The following is a 21,519-nucleotide window of genomic DNA, read 5'->3' on the forward strand; positions in this document are numbered from 1 at the left end:
TGTTACTGGTAGTGTCTAGTCATGTTACTGGTAGTGTCTAGTCATGGTACTGGTAGTGTCTAGTCGTGGTACTGGTAGTGTCTATTCATGTTACTGGTTGTGTCTGGTCATGGTACTGGTAGTGTCTGGTCATGGTACTGGTAGTGTCTGGTACTGTTAGTGTCTAGTCATGTTACTGGTAGTGTCTGGTCATGGTACTGATAGTGTCTGGTACTGGTAGTGTCTGATCATGGTACTGGTAGTGTCTAGTCATGGTACTGGTAGTGTCTGGTCATGGTACTGGTAGTGTCTAGTCAAGGTACTCGTAGTATCTAGTATATTACTGGTAGTGTATGGTACTGGTAGTGTCTAGTCATGGTACTGGTAGTGGCTATTCATGTTACTGGTAGTGTCTGGTCATGGTACTGGGAGTGTCTGGTACTGGTAGTGTCTGGTCATGGTACTGGTAGTGTCTGGTCATGGTACTGGTAGTGTCTGGTCATGGTACTGGTAGTGTCTGGTCATGTACTGGTAGTGTCTGGTAGTATACTGGTAGTGTCTAGTCATGGTACTGGTAGTGTCTGGTCATGGTACTGGTAGTGTCTGGTCATGTTACTGGTAGTGTCTGGTCATGGTACTGGTAGTGTCTAGTCATGGTACTGGTAGTGTCTGGTCATGGTACTGGTAGTGTCTTGGTCATGGTACTGGTAGTGTCTGGTCACTGGTACTGGTAGTGTCTGGTCATGGTACTGGTAGTGTCTGGTACTGGTAGTGTCTGGTCATGGTACTGGTAGTGTCTGGTCATGGTACTGGTAGTGTCTGGTCACTGGTAGTGTCTGGTACTGGTGTCTGGTCATGGTACTGGTAGTGTCTAGTCATGGTACTGGTAGTGTCTGGTCATGGTACTGGTAGTCATGGTACTGGTCAGTGTCTAGTCATGGTACTGGTAGTGTACTGGTAGTGTCTGGTCATGGTACTGGTAGTGTCATGGTCATGGTCATGGTACTGGTAGTGTCTGGGTAGTGTACTGGTCATGGTACTGGTAGTGTCTGGTACTGGTAGTGTCTGGTCATGGTACTGAGTGTCTGGTAGTGTCTGGTCATGGTACTGGTCATGGTACTGGTAGTACTGGTAGTGTCTGGTACTGGTAGTGTCTGGTCATGGTACTGGTAGTGTCTAGTCATGGTACTGGTAGTGTCTGGTCATGGTACTGGTAGTGTCTGGTACTGGTACTGGTACTGGTGTCTAGTGTCTGGTACAGTGTCTGGTACTGGTAGTGTCTGGTCATGGTACTGGTAGTGTCATGGTATGGTCTGGTACTGGTAGTGTCTGGTACTGGTAGTGTGGTATGGTACTGGTAGTGTCTGGTCTGGTAGTGTCTGGTGGTAGTCTGGTCATGGTACTGGTGTCTGTCATGTTACTGGTAGTGTCTAGTCATATTACATGGTCATGGTACTGGTAGTGTCTAGTGGTACTGGTAGTGTCTATTCTGGTACTGGTAGTGTCTGGTACTGGTAGTGGTACTGGTAGTGTCTAGTCATGTGTACTGGTAGTGTCTGGTCATGGTACTGGTAGTGTCTGGTAGTCATGTACTGGTAGTGTCTGGTACTGGTAGTGTCTAGTCATGGTACTGGTAGTGTTACTGGTAGTGGTCATGGTAGGTCTGGTCATGGTACTGGTAGTGTCTGGTACTGGTAGTGTCTAGTAGTGTCTAGTCATGGTAGTGTCTGTAGTGTCTGGTCTGGTACTGGTAGTGTCTGGTATGGTCATGGTCTTACTGGTAGTGTCTGGTCATGGTACTGGTAGTGTGGTCTGGTACTGGTAGTGTCTGGTCATGGGTACTGGTAGTGTCTGGTCATGGTACTGGTAGTGTCTGGTCATGGTACTGGTAGTGTCTGGTCAGTGTCTGGTACTGGTAGTGTCTAGTCATGTACTGGTAGTGTCTATTCATGGTACTGGTAGTGTCTGGTCATGGTACTGGTAGTGTCTGGTCATGGTACTGGTACTGGTAGTGGTAGTGTCTAGTCATGGTACTGGTCATGGTAGTGTCTGTCTAGTGTCTGATCATGGTACTGGTAGTGGTCATGGTACTGGTAGTGTCTGGTCATGGTACTGGTACTAGTGGTACTGGTAGTGTCTAGTCTGGTAGTGTCTGGTCATGGTACTGTAGTGTCTGGTAGTGTTCTGGTCATGGTACTGGTAGTGTCTGGTCATGGTACTGGTAGTGTCTGGTCATGGTACTGGTAGTGTCTGGTACTGGTAGTGTCTGTCATGTTACTGGTGGTAATGGTACTGGTACTGGTGTCTGGTCATGGTACTGGTAGTGTCTGGTCATGGTACTGGTAGTGTCTGGTCATGGTACTGGTAGTGTCTAGTCATGGTACTGGTAGTGTCTGGTCATGGTACTGGTAGTGTCTGGTACTGGTAGTGTCTGGTCATGGTACTGGTAGTGTCTGTCATGGTACTGGTAGTGTCTGGTCATGGTACTGGTAGTGTCTGGTCATGGTACTGGTAGTGTCTGGTATGGCACTGGTATGTCTGGTACTAGTGCCTGGCCATGGTACTTGTTGTGTTTAGTCATGGTACTGGTAGTGTCTGGTCATGGTACTGGTAGTGTCTGGTCATGGTACTGGTAGTGTCTGGTCATGGTACTGGTAGTGTCTAGTCATGTGTACTGGTCATGGTACTGTAGTGTGTCATGGTACTGGTAGTGTCTGGTCATGGTACTGGTAGTGTCTGGTACTGATAGTGTCTGGTCATGATACTGGTAGTGTCTGGTCATGGTACTGGTAGTGTCTAGTCATGGTACTGGTAGTGTCTAGTCATGTTACTGGTAGTGTCTAGTCATGTTACTGGTAGTGTCTGGTCATGGTACTGGTAGTGTCTAGTCATGGTAATGGTAGTGTCTAGTCATGTTACTAGTAGTGTCTGGTCATGGTACTGGTAGTGTTTGGTAATGGTACTGGTAGTGTCTAGTCATGGTACTGGTAGTGTTTGGGTCATGGTACTGGTAGTGTCTGGTCATGGTACTGGTAGTGTCTGGTCATGGTACTGGTAGTGTCTGGTCATAGTATTGGTAGTGCAGTGTAATGGTCTCTAATCAGAGGTGGAATCTGAGCACAAAAAGGAGTCCTTTCTGTGGGGCATTTCAGAAGTGAGACGGGTTGACAAAGCACAGGTTAGAGGTGCCTGAAAATGAAAGGGAAATGGACTATGTGTTGTTAAGAACAGCCCTTCCATGACCCCTGGCGGCCATAGCCTGTGGGTAATGGGTTTTGTGCCATGGAGATCACACACACACACTGGTTCTGCTCTTTATTTATGGACTTAATTTGTGCTAAGCACCCTGTAGTTAGAGAACACATTGGTAGGGTCAGACTATCTGAATATGAGCAGTGGGGAACTTCTTCTCAGGGTTACTATCCTATCCAAGGTGTCAATTCTCAGGCTTTACTAGGAGCAGCTACTGTCACAGATATGCTGCTTTAGAGCATGAATAGCAAAATACTCTGCACTATTAAAGAATACATTAGTGCAAGTCTGGTACTGCTGAATGAGCTTTGATTTCAGAACTTCATCAAGAGAGCTGAATTTGCAGCCAGTCTGTCTTTGTTAGTGCTGCTTTATGACTCCATTTTATACTTGACCACTATCTCTTATTGGCAGACATTTCCATGTACTGCACAAATTGAACCCTTGCAGCAGTAAGCTGCAGGCCACCGATTTGCCCCCAATTTTTGGAAGGTAATTGGAAATTCTTCTGAGTGCTGTGACAGGATGCTGTGAGGGAATCCAAGAAAGCTGGAGTGAAATAAAACTGCCTGGAGAATGCTTTACCCTGTAGGACAGAGGGAGAAACCTGTGATGTCCATTTCAGATGTATAATCGATGTGAAAGCTGTGAAACTTATTTGGCTCTAATATACAGTGGTTCTATGAGTGTGTAATAACTTTCAAAATATCGTACAGCATGCATCCATCTCGCTAATGACCAGCGATGACATGCTTTAGCCTCGGGGGAGAGCCAGGTGCAGTGCAGAAATAGCAGCGGACACGGAGCACAAGTCTGTCCCATTTTTCAGCAATAGACCAAACAAAGTGTACTGGGGTGTTAGTGTGAAAGAAGATATTCTCTCTCTCTCTCTCTCTCTCTCTCTCTCTCTCTCTCTCTCTCTCTCTGCCTCTCTCTCTATTATCCCCCCTCTCACTCTCTCTTTCTCTTGCTGCCTGACTGTTCCCCCCTCTCTCGCTCTCTCACTCTCTCTCTCTCTGCCTGTCTGACTCCCCTACCCCTCGTTCTCTCTCTCTCTCTCTCTTGTTCTCTCTGTCATTGAATAGGATGGACGCATAGAGTTCTCTGAGTTCATCCAGGCCCTGTCGGTGACCTCTCGGGGGACGCTGGACGAGAAGCTCAGATGTAAGGAGAGATGACCCCTTCACATTATGCAGTGACCCCCAGATGCACTTTGACACTTCAGTGACAGGACATGGCTCTTTGTGATCCTATTGTTATGCATGAACAAAACAAAGAGCTTAACAGGCTCACAGAAGACAACAAATAAGAGATAGTTAGACATGGTAACGCATTAAGCTAAATTATGTTGCCTACTGTGTGAGCCCTGGGTTTGGATATTTGGGGAAAATGGTTCTGACTATGCAGGGGTTCATTCCATTTCAAAACCCTCATCCTACTCCACTCCCCCACACACTGCCACTCATTTTCAATCTGATTGGCAAGCATACAATACATTAGTACAAAATAAAGGCTACATACACTCACCGATCCCCATCTGCACAATCTCAAAACAACTTGATTTACAGTCAGAACTGGACATTCACCATTTTTTCGCTGTCTATACAGGGGCTTTCAAATTGTATGATCTTGATAACGATGGCTACATCACACGAGACGAGATGTTAAACATCGTAGATGCCATATATCTGATGGTGGTAAGTTATACAATGCTAAAATATCCCAATGTCAAAGAGAAATGGTAGCATGCAGTGTTTTACATTTAACTAGGCAAGTCAGTTAAGAACAAATTCTTACTTACAATGACAGCCTAGGAACATTGGGTTAACTGCCTTGTGGAGAACAACAGATTTAAAAAAAATAACTTGTCAGCTCAGGGATTCGATCTAGCAACCTTTTGTTTACTGGCCCAACACTTTAACCACTAGGCTACCTGCCGCCCCCACAAAATACATTGACATGTATATTGACAGTATATTTGCCTCTGTACTCCAGGGGAACACTGTAGAGTTACCAGAAGAAGAGAATACACCTGAGAAGAGAGTGGACCGTATTTTTGCCATGATGGACAAGGTATATCGCTATATAAAACACTGTAGTAACCCAAAACCACCACCGTGAGTTATCAAATGTATTTATATAGCCCTTCTTACATCAGCTGATATCTCAAAGTGCTGTACAGAAACCCAGCCCAAAACCCCAAACAGCAAGCAATGCAGGCGTAGAAGCACAGTGGCTAGGAAAAACTCCCTAGAAAGGCCTAAACCTTGGAAGAAACCTAGAGAGGAACCAGGCTATGAGGGGTGGCCAGTCCTCTTCTGGCTGTGCAGGGTGGAGATTATAACAGAACATGGCCAAGATTTTCAAATGTTCATAAATGACCAGCATGGACAAATATTAATAATCACAGGCAGAACAGTTGAAACTGGAGCAGCAGCACGGCCAGGTGGACTGGGGACAGCAAGGAGTCATCATGCCAGCTAGTCCTGAGGCATGGTCCTAGGACTCAGTTCCTCTGAGAGAGAGAAAGAAAGAGAGAAAGAGAGAATTAGAGAAAGCATTCTTAAATTCACACAGCACACCGGATAAGACAGGAGAAGTACTCCAGATATAACAAACTGACCCTAGCCCCCCGACACATAAACTACTGCAGCATAAATACTGGAGGCTGAGACAGGAGGGGTCAGGAGACACTGTGGCCCCATCCGATGATACCCCCGGACAGGGCCAAACAGGATGGATATAACCCCACTCACTTTGCCAAAGCACAGCCCCCACACCACGAGAGGGATTTCTTCAACCACCAACTTACCATCCTGATACAAGGCCGAGTATAGCCCACAAAGATCTCCGCCACGGCACAACCTAAGGGGGGGTTATGATATGATATCATTATGTAACTACGTGTTGATCTTTGGTATGTTGGTAGCTATTTTGCACTTTGTTGTACAACTTATAGATCACTTTGTTGTTCAAGTAAGTGGCAGTACTATTGTAATGAACTAACTAGCAAAATCAACAGAAAAGACTGAATGTGGATTTGTTCTTACTGTTGTCACTGTGCTGTAGTGCAGTGAGGCGGGGAGTGTAGTTTAACCTCTTAGCCATAGCCATCCCAGCGTCACTAACACTGCCTGCGGTGTATACACACCACAGATTTATCCTCACCACCACAGCCCAGTGCTAATGCCCAGTCAGCTCACTCAGGCCCTCCTCGTCCTCGGCTTAGTGAGAGATGAGATAGAGCCAGCTTTGGGTGTTAGTCAGTTCAATACCCAGTGCCAGAATCAGCCAATAGGATTGGCTTCAGAGCACAGCAGCAGCACTCAGTCAATTATATGGGCAGAGGGAAGAGAGCTGACCATCCAAGTGCACTGAACTAGATCAGCCAAGCCGTGTTGAACAGGCTCTGGTACTTTATTCAGGATTTTTTTGAGAAACACTTTTGCCCCCTGCTGGTAAGATAGAGTAAAAGTAGCCTGATCTGCGATACAGCTGCAGTTCCATTGCGTTCTCTTCTCCTTTATTCCTATTCCAGAATGCTGATGGCAAGTTGACCCTGCAGGAGTTTCAGGACGGTTCCAAGGCAGACCCCTCCATTGTGCAGGCACTGTCACTGTACGATGGGCTGGTATAAGGCATAAAGTGTTTGGTGAGTAAAGCAGTGAAAACGTGTATATGTATGTATATATTAAAACCTGTATATTTATGTATTTGTAAAAACCTGCATATGTTCAGTTGAAGTCGGAAGTTTACATACACCTTAGCCAAATACATTTCGACTCCGTTTTTCACAATTCCTGACATTTAATCCGAGTAAAAATTCCCTGTATTTGGTCAGTTAGGATCACCACTTTATTTTAAGAATGGGAAATGTCAGAATAATAGTAGAAAGAAAGATTTATTTCAGCTTTTATTTCTCTCATCACATTCCCAGTGGGTCAGAAGTTTGCATACACTCAGTTAGTATTTAGTAGCATTGCCTTTAAATCGTTTAACTTGGGTCAAACGTTTGGGTTACCTTCCACAAGCTTCCCACAATAAGTTGGGTGAATTTTGTCCCATTCCTCCTGACAGAGCTGGTGTAACTGAGTCCGGTTTGTAGGCCTCCTTGCTCGCACATGCTTTTTCAGTTCTGCCATCACATTTTCCATAGGATTGATGTCAGGGCTTTGTTATGGCCACTCTGTTATGGCCACACTTTGTTTTCCTTAAGCCATTTTGCCACAACTTTGGAAGTATGCTTGGGGTCATTGTCCATTTGGAAGACCCATTTGCCACCAAGCTTTAACTTCCTGACTGATGTCTTGAGATGTTGCTTCAATATAGCCACATACTCTTCCTGCCTCATGATGCCATATATTTTGTGAAGTGCACCAGTCCTCCCTGCAGCAAAGCACCCACACAACATGATGCTGCCACCCCCGTGCAGCATGGTTGGGATGGTGTTCTTCGGCTTGCAAGCCACCCCCATTTCCCTCCAAACATAACTATGGTCATTATGGCCAAACAGTTCTATTTTTGTTTCATCAGACCAGAAGACATTTCTCCAAAGTATGATCTTTGTCCTCTTGTGCAGTTGCAAACCGTAATCAGGCTTTTTTATGGCGGTTTTGGAGCAGGGGCTTCTTCCTTGCTGAGCAGCTTTTCAGGTTATGTCGATATAGGACTCGTTTTACTGTGGATATATATATAGGATTCATTTTACTGTGTATATAGATACTTTTGTACCTGTTTCCTCCAGCATATTCACAAGGTCCGTTGCTGTTTTTCTGGGATTGATTTGACAGAACGAGTCTCCTCCCTGAGCGGTATGATGGCTGCGTGGTCCCTTGGTGTTTATACTTGCGTACTATTGTTTGTGCAGATGAGCGTGGTACCTTCAGGCGTTTGGAAATTTCTCTCAAGGATGAACCAGACTTGTGGAGGTCTCCAAAAAATATTCAGAGTTATTTGCTGATTTCCTTTGATTTTCCATGATTTCAAGCAAAGAGGCACTGAGTTTGAAGGTAGGCCTTGAAACACATACACAGGTACACCTCCAATTGACTCAAATGATGTCAATTAGCCTATCAGAAGCTTCTAAAGCCATGACATAATTTTCTGGAATTTTCCAAGCTGTTTAAAGGCACAGTAAACTTAGTGTATGTAAACTTCTGACTAACTGGAATTGTGATACAGTGAATTATAAATTAGTCTGTTATTAACAATTGTTGGGAAAATTACGTGTGTCTTGCACACGGTAGATGTCCTAACCGATTTGCCAGAACTATAGTTTGTTAACAAGAAATTTGTGGAGTGGTTGAAAAATGAGTTTTATGACTCCAACTTAAGTGTATGTAAACTTCCGACTTCAACTGCATGTATGTGTAAAAACCTGTATATGTATGTGTAAAAACCTGTATATGTATGTGTAAAAACCTGTATATGTATGTATGTATGTGTAAAAACCTGTACATGTATGTATGTATGTATGTATGTATGTATGTATGTATGTATGTATGTATGTATGTATGTATGTATGTATGTATGTATGTATGTATGTATGTATGTGTCTTTCGGAGGGGTTGGGTTAAAAGCTGAAGTAACAGTTTGGTTGGACCTTGTGTGTAATTGACCAATAAAGTGATCTTCATCTCTTTATCTTAATCATGCAGCATCCCAGTGATGGAAATGTCACATGGTTCTACATATCATACAATCACATTTTTGTTGTTGTTGCTATAATTAGACAAACTATGAATTGTGTGGTCAATTGATCTGTTGAGGATGACATCATAGTACAGTGGTCAGACTCGCATGGTCTAAAAACAATGCAGAGCAGCCGTTGTCAGACCACAGTTGCAAAGAGGACAGTTAGCTGGTCTCCTCCCTCTGTCTAATGTATTCAACTGCCCATTATTGCCAATTGTAGCTGATGTTCGGCTCAACATGTGACAGAGATTTTGAGCTCAATATAGACAGATACATGGGGCCGCTTGGGTTTAAAGTAGCCTTGCATTTACTTCTTATAGAGTTCAGGGTCCCTTATTGTCAATAGGATCTTGCACTGTTTGTTTCCATGTCTGATTTCATTGCCACATTGAACTCAATGGTGATTATTATTACAGATTCCCAAGTGAATCCAACACAGTGCCATACACCTGCTATGAGAAGAAGCATCTACAAACATCAACATCCCTCCATGCACCATCCAGAAGGAGACGTGGGAGGGTGAGGAGGCGGGCACAGACTTGTGTAATACTGTCCTCAATTGCACATATTCATCTCCACTAAGCATTGAAAACAACTCGGAGCCCTCTGATATTACAACATGTGAAATAAAACAAGGGCAAGAGGGTAAGAGACACTGAACGTAACATGCGAGGAAGGAATTTGTTGATGGTATATGTCTGTGGACTTCATTCAAGAACTCAAACATGGGATGGACAGCACTGAAGAGCAGCTTTAGAGAGAGTCTAAAGGTTGTTTTTCCCTGTGGTCTACACTGGAGGACACCCCTTGAGGTGTGTGTGAACTGTGAACGGCGCTCAACAGAGCCATAGTGGTGTGACATGGCTACCTGAAAGACTACAGCGGGAGACATCAACAGGCACTGATTTGAGAGTGTGGAGAGAGATCAACTTGTTTATAAACCCATGTACATATGATATAGTATACACTGAGTGTACAAAACATGAGGAACACTTTCCTAATATTGCGTTGCACCCCCTTTTGCCCTCAGAACAGCCTCAGTTCTGTTGAGTGTGAAAAACCCAGCAGTGTTGCAGTTCTTGACACACTCAAACCGGTGTGTCCGGCACCTACTACCATATCCTGTTCAAAGGCAATTCAAATGAATGTCTCAATTGTCTCAAGGCTTTAAAATCCTTCTTTAACCTGTCTCCTCCCCTTCACCTACACTGATTGAAATGGATTTAACAAGTGACATCAATAAGGGGTCATAGCTTTTACCTGAATTCACCTGGTCAGTCTATGTCATGGAAAGAGCGGGTGTTCCTAATGTTTTGTACACTCAGTGTAAATAGGTGTGTAACATTTAATATTTGTTGCTTTGTTGCATTTGTTGGAGTGCTGTTTATTCACATGAAATGCAGCTTAAGACTTTAAAAAAAATGGTATGCCTTTTTTTCATCCTCCAAAAACAAACTGCTTCCTTCTGAGGAGATTTCTTTTATATTTTTATTTGAGGGGAAAGTGGGCAGGGAGTGGCTTTTGTAAGGATTAATTTATTATGTTTGTGGTATGTGCCTCCTATTGTGTTAGATGTCTGTTCCCTTTCCCATCAGCACTACCATCAAGGCACTGTAATGTTTAAAGCCACTTCTTGAATGGCATGACCAAGCAACACAGTGTAATTCTTCACAGTTGACATATCCCAATTGAGGCTCATTATTTCCTTTGAGCGCATCTTACTCCACCCTGTGTATACACAAGGCTTCGGCTATTGAGAATAAACAGGCATACATTCTCGTTGTAAAGCTGTTTGCGGGCTGTGTGTTTGAGCCTGTCGTCTTTGTGTCTGTCCTGTGTGTTCAACAGAAATCACAGATCCCAGCATGCGATGATGCTTTTTCCCCTCCAGTCTCGGTTATTTCAGTCTGAACATTAGGTATTTGTCAGCTTCATTGATTTAGCCTTACTCAAGTGAGAAAGATCATTTCCCCCTGTGCTGTCATTTACATTTAAGAACACAGAGCACAGAATAAAAATAATTTAAAAAGTGGCTGCCTTTACATTTGTGTGATTGAATTTGTTTCCTAAATCGTGGCTCGGTTCCCTCAAATACCCTTTATTCGAAATGGGATACAGGAACAGAACTCAGACAGAAAGTGGTTGAAGTAATTTTTTAATGGAGATTCTGGCTTTTGTACAATTGAAAGATAAATTACCCTGTTATCATTAATTAGGGATTTATCCATCAAAGCCTGGTGGTCTCACTTGGTGATACAAAGACTAACTTGTTCATTAAACAGAGCTTTATGACAGTTCATAGATATGAGTAAAGAGTGCTTTCCATTTCAAACCCATACTCTAGTCTAACACCATAGGCTCATAGTGTAAACTTTTATGCCCTAACTTGAAGTATTCCTACAGCAGACTGCCTCACTTCAAATAGTCCATTAAGAAGTAGTGATGTTCTTGATGTGCCATCACTGTGTGGGTGAAAAATCAAATCAAATCAAATCAAATTGTATTTGTCACATACACATGGTTAGCAGATGTTAATGCGAGTGTAGCGAAATGCTTGTGCTTAGTGATTGGGTTTATAGTGGCTGGGTACAGGCAAGGCAGGTTCTCAGCAAGTTAAACACTGTGTGTTCATTCTTATCCATCTGGTTGAGTGCAGGAGATCTTAGAGCCATTAGAATTGGAGTTACTACGTGGTGCAAAAGGAGGACGGAAGTGTGCCATGCTCATACAGTGCATTCTGAAAGTATTCAGACCTCTTCATGTTTTCCAAATGTTGTTACATTACAGCCTTATTCTAAAACGTATTCAATAAAAAAATGTCTCATCAACCTACACACAACAACCCATAATGACAAAGTGAAAACAGGTTTTCAGAAACTTTTGCAAATGTATAAAAATTTAAAAACAGATAGATACCTTATTGACATAAGTATTCAGACCTTTTGCTATGAGACTCAAAATTAAGCTGAGGTGCATTCTGTTTTCATTGATCATCCTTAAGATGTTTCTACAACTTGATTGGAGTCCACCTGTGGTAAATTCAATTGATTGGACATGATTTGGAAAGGCACACACCTGTCTATATAAGGTCCCACAGATGACAGTGCATGTCAGCAAAAACCAAGCCATGAGGTAGAAGGAATTGTCTGTAAAGCTCCAAGACAGGATTGTGTCAAGGCACAGATCTGGGGAAGGTCCCCATTGAAGGTCCCCAAGAACACAGTGGCCTCTATCGTTCTTAAATGGAAGAAGTTTCGAACCACCAAGATTCTTCCTAGAGCTGTCCGCCCGGCCAAACTGAGCAATCGGGGAAGAAGGGCCTTGGTCAGGGAGGTGACCAAGAAACCGATAGTCACTCTGACAGAGCACCAGAGTTCCTCTGTGGAGATGGAAGAACCTTCCAGAAGGACAACCATCTCTGCAGTACTCCACCAATCAGGGCTTTATGGTAGAGTGGAAGCCACTCCTCAGTAAAAGGCACATGATAGCTGGCTTGGAGATTGCCAAAAGGCACCTAAAGAACTCTCAGACCGTGAGAAACAAGATAATCTGGGCTGCTGAAACCAAGAGTGAACTCTGGCCTGAATTCCAAGTTTCACGTTTGGAGGAAACCTGGCACCATCCCTACAATGAAGCATGGTGGTGGTAGCATCTTGCTGGGGGATGTTTTTCAGCGGCAGGGACTGGGTGACTAGTCAGGATCGAGGGAAATATGAATGGAGCAATGTACAGAGAGATCCTTGATGAAAACCTGCTCCAGATCGCTCAGAATCGCAGACTGGGTCGAAGGTTCACCTTTCAACAGGACATTGACCCTAAGCACACAGCCAAGACAACGCAGGAGTGGCATCAGGAAAAGTCTCTGAATGTCCTTGAGTGGCCCAGCCAGAGCCCGGACTTGAACCCTATCAAACATCTCTGGAGAGACCTGAAAATAGCAGAGCAGTGGCGCTCCCCATCCAACCTGTCAGAGCTTGAGAGGATCTGCCAAGAAGAATGGGAGAAACTCCCCAAATACAGGTGTACCCAAGAAGACTCAAGGCTGTAATCGCTGCCGAAGGTGCTTCAACAAAGTACTGAGTAAAGGGTCTGAATACTTATGTAAATGTGATATTTCCATATTTTATTTGTAATCCATTTGCAAAAATGTCAAAAAAATGTTTTTTGCTTTGTCATGATGGGTTACTGTGTGTAGATTGATGAGGAGGGGAAATACATTTTAGAATAAGGCTGTAACATAACAAAATGTGGAAAAAGTCAAGGGTCTGAATACTTTCCGAATGAGCTGTTTGTCTGAATTATGACCTGGTTGGTTCAGAAAGAGAAAATGTCTATCATTGTAGCAAACAGCTTTAAGTTCTTGTTTTGCAGCAGCATCCTATAAAAGGTATTGTTTCTCTATTATATGCTTTTCTTGTGTAAGAAGAAATGTGGAATAGGAGACTGAAATGATAATTCCTTTAGTCACAGAAGTGTGACTCTAAATCTCTGTCGATTTCCTGTTATTTCCTGTCAGACACCAATGGTTATTTTTTGGGTCTCTGAATTGTCCACAATCTAGACATCCCCTTTCCTTCCCCATGTAGGTTGCCTAATCTCCTCGCCAAATGTACGGATATGCTACCTCGGCTTGCATGGCGTGACAGTTACATATTTATTTGGGCTCAAATAAATCGAATGAAAAAAATACAGACAATAGATCACTGAGAGCGAATGCTTCAGCATGTGATGCAATCGAAGTATCCGCTCTTATCAGAATGTGTAATCTGAAGAGAAAGAGACGTTTGGCTTCCTAAACCTTTCCTCTGAAAACACATCTGGTACAGTATTTCTCTGTATCTTGTCAGGCCACTGATTCCATTCATGCACCAGAGGGATAGTATACTGTTATGACAGGCTACTACCAGAGAGTAGCATGTACAAACTTAGATGCCAGCTGAATATAAACGCTGCTATTTATAAAACCCAAGCCATTTGGACAATGCTCTTCAGTCATGACCACAAATATTATCCACTGTAAAAGTTGTGTACAATTGCTTTGCACCAGACTAGGTTGGCCGGATCCAATGTTGTTAGATAAAGTGTACCCAGCCAGGAGAATGTGGGATATGGGGTTGGGGCTGGAAGTCATAGCCGGGTCAAGTTACACACACAAAAAAATCTGCTTGTTCCTACTCAGGACCCGTTTTAACACCCATCTCCGCCCCCGTTCTGAGCGCTCAGCGTTCCATTTCTCCAGGGGAGAAGCTCGTTCCAGTCCCTCCAAACGTTTGTACATGGATGTAACTCGGAGGAAATAACGTGCTACATCATCTACTCTAGATCGGTGTGCATTTCAATTGAGGCAACATTTCCAATGATTTTGGATTTGAGTTGTTTTTGGCAATAATTGTATAGGCCTAGGTGATTTTTTTTATTCGTCAAAAGTTTTGTGTTTAAACTGGTTTGTTACATTTCTGAAAACAAAAACAGATGCAGTGAATTGATAATGACCGGTATTATGTTGAAGTGCCTTGTCTTGGCGCTCTTTATTTGCGGGTCCAAAGTACTGGCTGACCTGCGAGTTGAGGGGGTCCAGGAGGACTTTGATTCCATGGACAGTGACAGCGCTTCAACCCTGGCCTTTGTGTTCGACGTTACCGGCTCAATGTACGACGACCTCAAACAGGTGATAGAGGGCGCTTCTCGGATCCTGGAAAAGACCCTCAACCGGAGGACCAGACCCATCAAAAACTTTGTCCTCGTCCCGTTTCATGATCCAGGTAAAAAAAAATAAAAGATGAAAAGTTGCAGAACTCTAATTATTTCTTACAATAGTAAGACAAGAGTAAGAGATTTAGCATTTAAAAAAAAGACAATAGGCCTACATTATTTACATTAAACAATTGACATGAACAATTGATTTCAGTCTCCTGCATTTCACTCATGACTTATCTTAATATTTACTAGCCAAATCAACTGTAGCCTATACAGTATAACCTTATCTGATTTATATTATGCAAATTATTATCCATTGGCTAATCTGAGGTTTTTAACTGGAAGCAAACTACAAATTACAGATGTTTATGGCTCTGTTTCAAGATAAACAAATTCGAAACATAAGACACTAATTGGGTCTTTCCACGAAATGAGTTCCTTTTGCATCCCTTTGATATTTTTAATTAGAAGTTGTGCACCAATGTTGAATAACATTTTAAAAGCCTGTTGTATTCAATGAAGTGCCCTTTAATATAGACCACATGGAGAATTCAATAAATCAGATTTGTACATGAAGAAAGACTTGCCAATGTGCCAAAATTCCAGGAAGATTTTAATGAACTTAACCAAGTTTTCTCCATCAGTGTCCTAGTTATTTTGTTGCTTTGACAAAGTCATTTCTGGAGATGAGTATTTATTTCATGTGAGTAGTGTTACATTTGAACAAAAAACAACCTGTCCCTCATTTTAAGGTCAACCCTGTTATGTGAAATGAACTCTTGTATTAATATGTTGAAACTATTCCTTTTAAAATATATTTTTCAAAAGAAACATTGAACATCTATCTAATAGTCAAATCATAATATAAAAGCAAGCGGGCTGGCTGGCTCTACTGTTTTTGCCCATTTTCTGGTGGTTTGTGGTGGAAAACCGAGTGAGTCTAGCATACTGTAACACTTCAACCCTGTTACCCATAGATAGACAACCTAGAAGTATTTTAACCATTTTTTTTGTTTGTTGTGAAGCTTGCATTCAATTGCCCCTCTCTGTTGCACCCAACAAGCTTCCATTTCCCCTGTCACAAGGGGATTTATGGCTGATTAAAGATAAAATCGTCACCCCTGTTATGGTCAACCCTGTCACTTTATTTGGCACTTTATAAACCTCTTGAGATGGTAAAGCAGGTGTTGTATTAAGTTGAACATGTGCTCCTTATGACAGAATGTTAAAATGAGGTGATATCAACCACAACAGAACATCTTTAAGTTACACATCTCAAAAGGCACGACTTGGTGGAACAACCCAGCTACATTTGAGTCTACAGTTAGTGTGCTTAACACGACTCACACAGAGGAACAGGATAACTGGGCTAAAGGGGATGGCAACAGGTAAGCTTCTTCCCCAAGCGTCCCTCTTCCAATCTCCCTCTATGGGAAAGCTGGAGTTTGAAAATAGAGAGTGCCCTATTGGGGGAGGGTGTTTGAGCCCTGATGAGAAGCATATGCTGCCTGCTTGTGTGTAATTACCCCAATCACCCCCCATCCACCCCTCCGGAAAGCCTACCAGCCCCAGTAACCAAGCCTGGGTCTAAGAGCTGGAAGTTGGGAGGGGGATGTTGTGCTCGGCTAGCTACACTAACGCCACACATTCTGTCTTTGGGGACCTTGTAAAACTCCTGAGATTGCAAAGAAACTGGGTGATTGGCAAAGAGGCGTGACAGTATCCATGTTTTATGGGCTTTTATGAGTGAAGTGGGGACAAAGATTTAAAAAGCCTGACAAGAAAAAGACGGTGGGAGAGCGAGAGAGAGAGAGCGACCAAGAAATAATCACCAGGCAGACTGACAGTCTGACATGTCCACAAATTATCAATGTCTATTGTAATAGTTATATTTAGTAAGCAAGGCTTGCAATTTGATGGCAAAGCTTTAAGCACACACGCCACACGTACACACACAAACACACACACAAAAACACACATACGTTGGCCCCACCCCAACCTACCGGGCCCATCCCTCACACTTGAGTGAAATACTGTTCTATATGCTAACCTATTCTCTATCACAAACAATATATTCTCTGTTTGTCGGTTAATGTTTACTGCTACATCAATCATCCCTTGAAGGAGTCCAAATAAGTGTCCGATCTTAGCAGGCTGTTATTTGTCGTGCTGGGATACACTGCAGTATGACAGGGGACCAGGTCACTCTCTGTTAAAGGGCCAATGCAGGAATTTGTTATCCCAAAATCAAATCATTACTGTGATTGTTTTCAATTCAAATGGTTAAAAAAAAGTATTATTTCAACCTCACGTCTTTGACTTTCATTTATCCCTTATTTTTCCAGGTAAGTTGATTGAGAACACGTGCTCATCTACAGCAACCACCTGAGGAATAGTTACAGAGGAGAGGAATGGGCCAATTGAAAGCTTGGGATGATTAGGTGGCCATGATGGTTTGAGGGCCAGAGTGTGAATTTCAAAACCAACAGGTGTAGACCTTACAGTGAAATGCTTACTTACAAGCCCTTAATCAACAATGCAGTTTTAAGAAAAATAAGTGTTAAGTAAAAAATAGTAAAACATTTTAAATAAAAGTAACAAATAATTAAAGAGCAGCAGTAAAATAACAATAGCGAGGCTACAGTGCCTTGCGAAAGTATTCGGACCCCTTGAACTTTGCGACCTTTTGCCACATTTCAGGCTTCAAACATAAAGATATAAAACTCTATTTTTTTGTGAAGAATCAACAACAAGTGGGACACAATCATGAAGTGGACCAACATTTATTGGACATTTCAAACTTTTTTAACAAATCAAAAACTGAAAAATTGGGCGTGCAAAATTATTCAGCCCCTTTACTTTCAGTGCAGCAAACTCTCTCCAGAAGTTCAGTGAGGATCTCTGAATGATCCAATGTTGACCTAAATGACTAATGATGATAAATACAATCCACCTGTGTGTAATCAAGTCTCTGTATAAATGCACCTGCACTGTGATAGTCTCAGAGGTCCGTTAAAAGCGCAGAGAGCATCATGAAGAACAAGGAACACACCAGGCAGGTCCAAGATACTGTTGTGAAGAAGTTTAAAGCCGGATTTGGATACAAAAAGATTTCCCAAGCTTTAAACATCCCAAGGAGCACTGTGCAAGCGATAATATTGAAATTGAAGGAGTATCAGACCACTGCAAATCTACCAAGACCTGGCCGTCCCTCTAAACTTTCAGCTCATACAAGGAGAAGACTGATCAGAGATGCAGCCAAGAGGCCCATGATCACTCTGGATGAACTGCAGAGATCTACAGCTGAGGTGGGAGACTCTGTCCATAGGACAACAATCAGTCGTATATTGCACAAATCTGGCCTTTATGGAAGAGTGGCAAGAATAAAGCCATTTCTTAAAGATATCCATATAAAGTGTCGTTTAAAGTTTGCCACAAGCCACCTGGGAGACACACCAAACATGTGTCAGATGAAACCAAAATTGAACTTTTTGGCAACAATGCAAAATGTTATGTTTGGCGTAAAAGCAACACAGCTCATCACCCTGAACACACCATCCCCACTGTCAAACATGGTGGTGGCAACATCATGGTTTGGGCCTGCTTTTCTTCAGCAGGGACAGGGAAGATGGTTAAAATTGATGGGAAGATGGATGGAGCCAAATACAGGACCATTCTGGAAGAAAACCTGATGGAGTCTGCAAAAGACCTGAGACTGGGACGGAGAGTTGTCTTCCAACAAGACAATGATCCAAAACATAAAGCAAAATCTACAATGGAATGGTTCAAAAATAAACATATCCAGGTGTTAGAATGGCCAAGTCAAAGTCCAGACCTGAATCCAATCGAGAATCTGTGGAAAGAACTGAAAACTGCTGTTCACAAATGCTCTCCATCCAACCTCACTGAGCTCGAGCTGTTTTGCAAGGAGGAATGGGAAAAAATGTCAGTCTCTCAATGTGCAAAACTGATAGAGATATACCCCAAGCGACTTACAGCTGTAATCGCAGCAAAAGGTGGCGCTACAAAGTATTAACTTAAGGGGGCTGAATAATTTTGCACGCCCAATTCTTCAGTTTTTGATTTGTTCAAAAAGTTTGAAATATCCAATAAATGTCTTTCCACTTCATGATTGTGTCCCACTTGTTGTTGACTCTTCACAAAAAAATACACTTTTATATCTTTATGTTTGAAGCCTGAAATGTGGCAAAAGGTCGCAAAGTTCAAGGGGGCCGAATACTTTCGCAAGGCACTGTATATACAGGGGTACCCGTACAGAGTCAATGTGCGGGGGCACCGGTTAGTCTATGTAATTGAGGTAATATGTACATGTAGGTAGAGTTAAAGTGACTATGCATAGATAATAAACAGAGAGTAGCAGCAGCGTAAAAGAGAGGGGGGGGGGGGCAATGCAAATTGTCTGGGTAGCCATTTGATTAGCTGTTCAGGAGTCTTATGGCTTGGGGGTAGAAGCTGTTAAGAAGTATTTTGGACCTAGACTTGGCACTCCGGTACTGTTTGCAGTGCGGTATCAGAGAGAACAGTCTATGACTGGCATGGCTGGAGTCTTTGACAATGTTTAGGGCCTTCCTCTGACACCGCCTGGTGTAGAGGTCCTGGATGGCAGGAAGCCTGGCCCCAGTGATGTATAGAGCCGTACGCACGACCCTCTGTAGTGCCTTGCGGTCACAGGCCGAGCAGTTGCCATACCAGGCAGTGATGCAACCAGTCAGGATGCTCTTGATGGTGCAGCTGTAGAACTTTTTGAGGATCTGAGGACCCATGACAAATCTTTTCAATCATCGTAGGGGGAATAGGCTTTGTCATGCCCCCTTCACGACTGTCTTGGTGTGTTTGGACCATGATAGTTTGTTGTTGATGTGGACACCAAGGAACTTGAATCTCTCAACCTTCTCACTACAGCCCCATGATAATGGAGGCATGCTCAGTCCTCCTTTTGCTGTAGTCCACAATCATTTAGCCAGGACACCGGGGTTAACACCCTACACAGGGCAATGTCTCCAATCACTTCCCTGGGGCTTTGGAATCTTTTTTAAAAATGGACAAGAGGAAATAGTGCCTCCTACTGGCCCTCCAACACTCCAACACTGGTCTCCCATCCAGGACCAACCCTGCTTAGCTTCAGTGGCAAGACAGCAGTGGGATGCAGGGTGGTTTGCTGTTTGACTGCACTGGTGCTTTAACTTCAGCACTAAACACAACTAATGATTACTCAGTCATCATGGGCTTTTTGACCCAGAGATGGCACAATACCCCCACAGACATGCTATATTATTATATCATCTAGCATGTATGTGATACTTAATTGTCCACCACTAATGAATTAGGGTATTGCAAGCAATATTTTTGAGGGAGCAGCATGGACTACCATTTAACCATGGACTATCATCCAGAACCCTATAATTATCCAGTGCAACTGACCTTTCGTTTTATCTTTAATTTTCATATTTTATTGATTGTCCTTTGATTATCCAGCCAATTGTCATGTATAATGTTAATAGCTGATGTGTTCTTCTAGACATTGGCCCTGTGTCCATCACCACTGACCCAAAGAAGTTCCAGCAGGATCTGCAGGAGCTGTTTGTCCAGGTGTGTACCAGAACCAAAGCCTGTTACTACGCTATACCACCTCTGCCAGAACATCTGACAGACTCCATAGGATAGGCTGTAAATGCTTGATATCAATCTGTAGACCAGGAAAGAGGTAGGCTATGCAGGATCTGTACAATAGAAATGCAGACTACTTAGAATATAAAGCCCATAGACTCTATAGTCAATACAGTATACTATCGTTTTCTAACCTCAATAAGATTATGGTTAGGCTACACAGCATAGCACAGGTCTATGCATAGTGATGTATTGCTTGCTCCTATTGAGGCCCTCAATGATGGCGTTGGATCAATGGTCTGTGTGTTGTCTCCTCTCAGGGAGGTGGAGACTGTCCAGAGATGAGTGTAGGAGCCATAAAGAAGGCCCTGGAGGTGTCTCTACCAGGCTCCTTTATCTACGTGTTCACTGACGCCAGGGCCAAGGACTACCACCTCAAAAGGGACGTGCTGCAACTGGTGCAGCTCCGACAGTCACAGGTAACGATTGATTGCAATGTATGATTACAATAATCTCAGTATAAGTTCAGTAATGATAACCTTCCTCTGCTGTCCTCTGTGTGCACCCAGGTTGTGTTTGTCTTGACTGGGGACTGCGGAGACCGCTCTCAGCCTGGGTACAGAGCCTATGAGGAGATCGCTGCCACCAGCTCTGGACAGATCTTTCATCTGAACAAGCAGCAAGTCAATGAGGTGAGAGGTCATCAAACAAATTGATATTATTTTCAAGCATACTGACGAGGGTGTGCTGAGTCAATGGTCAACCATAGTGTGATTTTTCTGTAAGAAGCAAAGGTTTATTGTCTCTTCAGGACATGGGTTAAATAAAATGCAGGTGGGTTCAAGTGAACAAATGGTTTATGGAGAATATTTGATATGTGAAAACAGTTGAAAGACTAGCGATATGAATCCCATATCACCCGAACATGTAATCATTGTATAGGTCATAGACAAACATCAAATATTTTGGAAGTTAATATTAAACTCACCAGGAACTACATAGTAGGGGTGAGTGATTCCTTTATCTTATCATGTAACTGAAGCCCAAATCTTGGAAGCCGAATTCAACGAGGTTCAATAACTCCCAATCAAACATAAAAGAAGCCGGTTTCCTTTGGGAGAGACACTGGTATCATGAATATCATCACATGAGATGGCTGGGCTGAGGAGAGGGCAGCTCTACACTGGAGCCAAGTATGACTGTTCACTGGGGGAGGTGGCCCACTGAACCCCTGAACCCAGTCCTCAATGTGTGTTTTTATGTGTGTCT

General features: G+C 43.0%; 2 protein-coding genes across 2 annotated transcripts in view; both read left to right on the forward strand.

The window, feature by feature from the left end:
• LOC115111537 (neuronal calcium sensor 1-like) overlaps nucleotides 1–10,945 on the forward strand; it is a 45,322-nt gene extending 34,377 nt beyond the window's left edge. The window contains exons 5-9 of the mRNA XM_065011531.1: nucleotides 4,317–4,395; nucleotides 4,840–4,928; nucleotides 5,227–5,304; nucleotides 6,770–6,883; nucleotides 9,342–10,945. Coding sequence (XP_064867603.1) covers nucleotides 4,317–4,395; nucleotides 4,840–4,928; nucleotides 5,227–5,304; nucleotides 6,770–6,868 — 345 coding nt within the window. The 3' untranslated portion in view covers nucleotides 6,869–6,883; nucleotides 9,342–10,945. The remainder of the gene's footprint in view (nucleotides 1–4,316; nucleotides 4,396–4,839; nucleotides 4,929–5,226; nucleotides 5,305–6,769; nucleotides 6,884–9,341) is intronic.
• A 3,194-nt stretch (nucleotides 10,946–14,139) lies between these two features.
• The window catches only part of hmcn2 (hemicentin 2), a 69,828-nt gene continuing 62,448 nt past the window's right edge, over nucleotides 14,140–21,519 (forward strand). Inside the window, exons 1-4 of the mRNA XM_029637683.2 lie at nucleotides 14,140–14,687; nucleotides 20,162–20,232; nucleotides 20,571–20,729; nucleotides 20,820–20,942. Coding sequence (XP_029493543.2) covers nucleotides 14,414–14,687; nucleotides 20,162–20,232; nucleotides 20,571–20,729; nucleotides 20,820–20,942 — 627 coding nt within the window. The 5' untranslated portion in view covers nucleotides 14,140–14,413. The remainder of the gene's footprint in view (nucleotides 14,688–20,161; nucleotides 20,233–20,570; nucleotides 20,730–20,819; nucleotides 20,943–21,519) is intronic.

The sequence above is a fragment of the Oncorhynchus nerka genome, linkage group LG27 (assembly GCF_034236695.1).
Source record: "Oncorhynchus nerka isolate Pitt River linkage group LG27, Oner_Uvic_2.0, whole genome shotgun sequence".
Lineage (NCBI taxonomy): Eukaryota > Metazoa > Chordata > Actinopteri > Salmoniformes > Salmonidae > Oncorhynchus > Oncorhynchus nerka.